This window comes from Vipera ursinii (genome assembly GCF_947247035.1).
Source record: "Vipera ursinii genome assembly, chromosome: 2".
NCBI classification, from domain to species: Eukaryota; Metazoa; Chordata; class Lepidosauria; order Squamata; family Viperidae; genus Vipera; species Vipera ursinii.
The window spans coordinates 253,020,429-253,023,889 of NC_139513.1; the positions used below are offsets into that span (position 1 = coordinate 253,020,429).

Below are 3,461 nucleotides of genomic sequence, written 5' to 3' on the forward strand. Positions count from 1 at the left end.
AGCAAACATTGCCAATGCACCTTCTGCCTATTTTCCCACAACAACCCTATGAGGTGGGCTGGGCTGAAACAGACTGGTCCAGTCATTATGCATTGTATTCATGAAATCAAATAAAGGGCAATACATATGCAATGATGAACCATCATTTACTAAGCATCCCATTTATTCCTCAAACATGCTTAATGTCATGGTTCCGACAAAGACAAATAAAGCGGAACTCTGAGGCATGCACATTCGTCAAAGAACATGTTTATTAGATTCAAAGTATCAGCACATCAAAAGTGAAACCAAGTCTGAAGACACAAGTAACAATTCCCCAATACAAAATTTAAAAATCCCTCCCCTAAAACTATGCAAGCAACTAGGCTTCCCAATACATCTTGGCGGGCCTTTTACGCAATGCCCAGTCTGCAGTCTCTGGAGCAGCCTTGGTTCCCACGGGACAAAAGATTATTTAGACTAGCATGACACATGCCTCTCCATGGAATACAATTTTTATTTCAAACTAGATAGAAAGATGATTTTGATTGACATAAAAGGGCCATACAATTCTGTAATCTTGTTATTTTTATTAAATGGAATACTAGGACATAAGTTTCTTCTCTTGGAAAGAGTTAATTTCCCAAGAGGAAAGAATCACAACTATACGAGACCCAATTCTTAGGTTACACCCCACTCCAAACACAACTCGAAACATACCAGTTCTGTTATCAACATAAGTTAGGTAGAAACTGTCCTACCTACCCAAGAATAGCTTCAAGCTTCTTGCACTATACAGAAGAAATTTGAGAATTTGAACCTTGACTTTACCATAAATTTTATTTGCATTTGGAACTCTTTTGCAACAGCTTCATTATTAGAGCTTTCATAGCCTTAGAACTTTTTGTATCAATTTCTTGCCTAGCCAGTCTAAAGCAGCTTGACAGGCATCCTGCATTCAAGCTAGAACAAGCCATATAGGTAAAAACCAACAGTGAGCAAGGATTTATCTCGAATTGTGTCAATAAATTTTACTTTTAGAAAGCTCAAGTTACATTAGCAGCTTACTCTTAATACAGAAGTAAATTCCATTAAGTTTTGCTGGGCTTATTTTAACAGGATAGGATTTCAACACTATCATCCAAAAGCTTAGGACCTGGTCAATGTGTGTGTTTGTGTGCTATGAAAAAAAAAACTTAAATTGCTAATTTTTAAAATCAAGTTGTATCCCAGACAGCTATGGTTTGTTTTTGTTTTTTAAATCAACTGGTACTTTTCCCCCTCTGATAAGCTTACGAAAAAAATATGTGATTCTGTTTCTAGTGAAAGCAGTTGCAAATCTTCCAAGAGATTTTAATACATCAAGATTTCAAATCACTATTTTTTTTAAAAAAAAAAAGATTTTCTTCAACAGGTTTCTGATGCACGGCCATATTTTTTGGCAGATACACCACCGAGCAAGCAAACAAGCGGTCGTAGAATCTGTAGAAGAAAGTGGGGGGCGCTAAGGGGATGATTTCATTCAGATGTGAAGGCAGCTTCACCAAGTATGCAGGAGAAACCTGGGCTCAGTTCAGGTAGGTGTGAAAGACTTCGACTGTGGCTGACCTGGAGGTGGAGGGGAGAGGCTGAGGGGGTGGGCAGAGCAAAGGCGCGAAGGGTCTATCTCTCCTGGAGTGCCCACCCACGGTGAGTGGCAGGTGACAGGCAGAGCCCCCTATATATCCTGCCGAGGCACGTCCAGCCACACACAATCCTGGCGGCTGCTTTCTAAAGACTAAAGTTTGTTCCCAGTTTGGCGGCCAGAGGGAGCCATGGCTGATGCGCTCGAGCCAGAAAGCCAAGCTCTGGGAGCCAACTTGTCCAACCCTCAGCATCCCGCCTGGAACTTGAATTTTTCTTTCCCCTCTCGCTGGGCTTTGCCCGGACAGTCTGCCCAGACCATCGGGGCGGGCGCGATCATGCTGCTGGCGCTGGTGGGCAACTGCCTGTTGTTGTACCGACTCCGTTGCGGAGGGTGCTGCTGCTGCGGAGGTGGGTTCAGGAGGCGGCGGAAGATGGATTTCCTCCTGGCGCACTTGGCTATAGCCGATCTCTACGGATGCGGGCTGGCGTTGCTCTCCCAGCTGCCTCCGGCAGAGGACGATCACGTTGCAGACCCGGGAGACGCGGGATGGCCGTCCGGAGACACCACCTGCCGCTTGCTCCGCTTCCTGCAAGGCTCGGGGCTGCTGGCGCCGTCGCACATGCTGGTTCTTATCGCGCTCGAGCGACAGCGCTTGGCCGACGGCCTTCCGCCCCCTCAGGAATCGCTGCCGCCTTTCGTGCTCGCCCGGAGCGCCCTGGCCGCGTTGGGCTGGCTCTTGGCTTTGCTGCTCGCCCTGCCTCAACTCTTCCTTTACAGGCTAGCCCCGTCGCAGCCCGGAGGCCGCTGCCTCAGCATCTTCCCTCAGCTGCCCCGATGGCACGGACAGGTCTACGCCGTGTACGAAGCCATGACGGGCTTCGTAGCTCCCGCCTGCCTCTTGGGCAGGACCTGCAGCCGCATCCTCGCCACCCTCAGCGCTTCTGGAGCCGAGGAAGAGGAGCCGTCGCAAGAAGGAGCCGGCGGCAGCGCCGGACCCTGTCGCCTTGAGCTGCCTGGCGTCGCCGGCCCCGCCCCGCCGCTTCTCCTGCGGCTTCTGCCGATCTCCAAGTGCGCTTCCCGCTCGCCGTCCGCGCCACGAAGCCTGCCCAGCGCACGCGTCAGGGCGCTGCAGCTGACTTTGGCCCTGGCCGCGCTCTTTGCGCTCTGCGGTTTCCCGCGTTTTCTTGTGGAGCTGGCCTTAGCTTTTGCTTTTCCCGAGGGCGACACCCACGAAGCCCGGACGACCCTGAGCAACATGATGGCAGCCACCAACAGCGCCGTCAATCCCTACGTTTGCCTCTTATTCCAGAGCTACCAGCCCTGGGCGCGGCGGCTCCAGCGCAGCCTCTGCCGGTGCCCCGATGGACAACCCAGACGGCAAGCTCGCCACCGGCAGCGACTGTCGCCAAGGGCGGCCGCGGATCGGGCGGAACTTTGGCTCTGCCCCTGCCAGACTAAGACGCCTGCCGTCGCAACGGCCGTCCAGCTAGAGAAGGAGGAGAGCCGGGCTGTTTGCGAGAGCAGATTCTAACATGGAGGGCCGAATTTGAAGGAGGCTTCATTTGCTGTTACAGTCTATGGCAGGGGTAGGCAACCTCGGCTCTTTTATGACTTATGGACTTCAACTCCCAGAATTCCTGAGTCAGCTATGCTGACTCAGGAATTCTGGGAGTTGAAGTCCATGAGTCATAAAAGAGCCGAGGTTGCCTACCCCTGGTCTATGGAGAGCGGAAAGTTGAAGAAAGGAGAAGGGACCTTTTTACACTTAGGATGGCTTTAAGTCTGTTTGGGCCTTTGACACCATGTGCTCCACTGACTAAGAGATTCCAGGTCGTGTGTTCAAGGTTTTACCCTG

The 3,461-nt window shown here is 51.0% G+C and overlaps 1 protein-coding gene across 1 annotated transcript; it reads left to right on the forward strand.

Moving 5' to 3' along the window:
• Window positions 1–1,793: 1,793 nt before the first annotated feature.
• Window positions 1,794–3,137, forward strand: GPR150 (G protein-coupled receptor 150; the record flags this gene model as incomplete). The annotated part of the gene is made up of 1 exon (XM_083355118.1): window positions 1,794–3,137. One exon carries the CDS (start codon window positions 1,794–1,796, stop codon window positions 3,135–3,137), a length of 1,344 nt encoding a protein of 447 aa, XP_083211244.1.
• Between the last annotated feature and the right edge of the window lie 324 nt (window positions 3,138–3,461).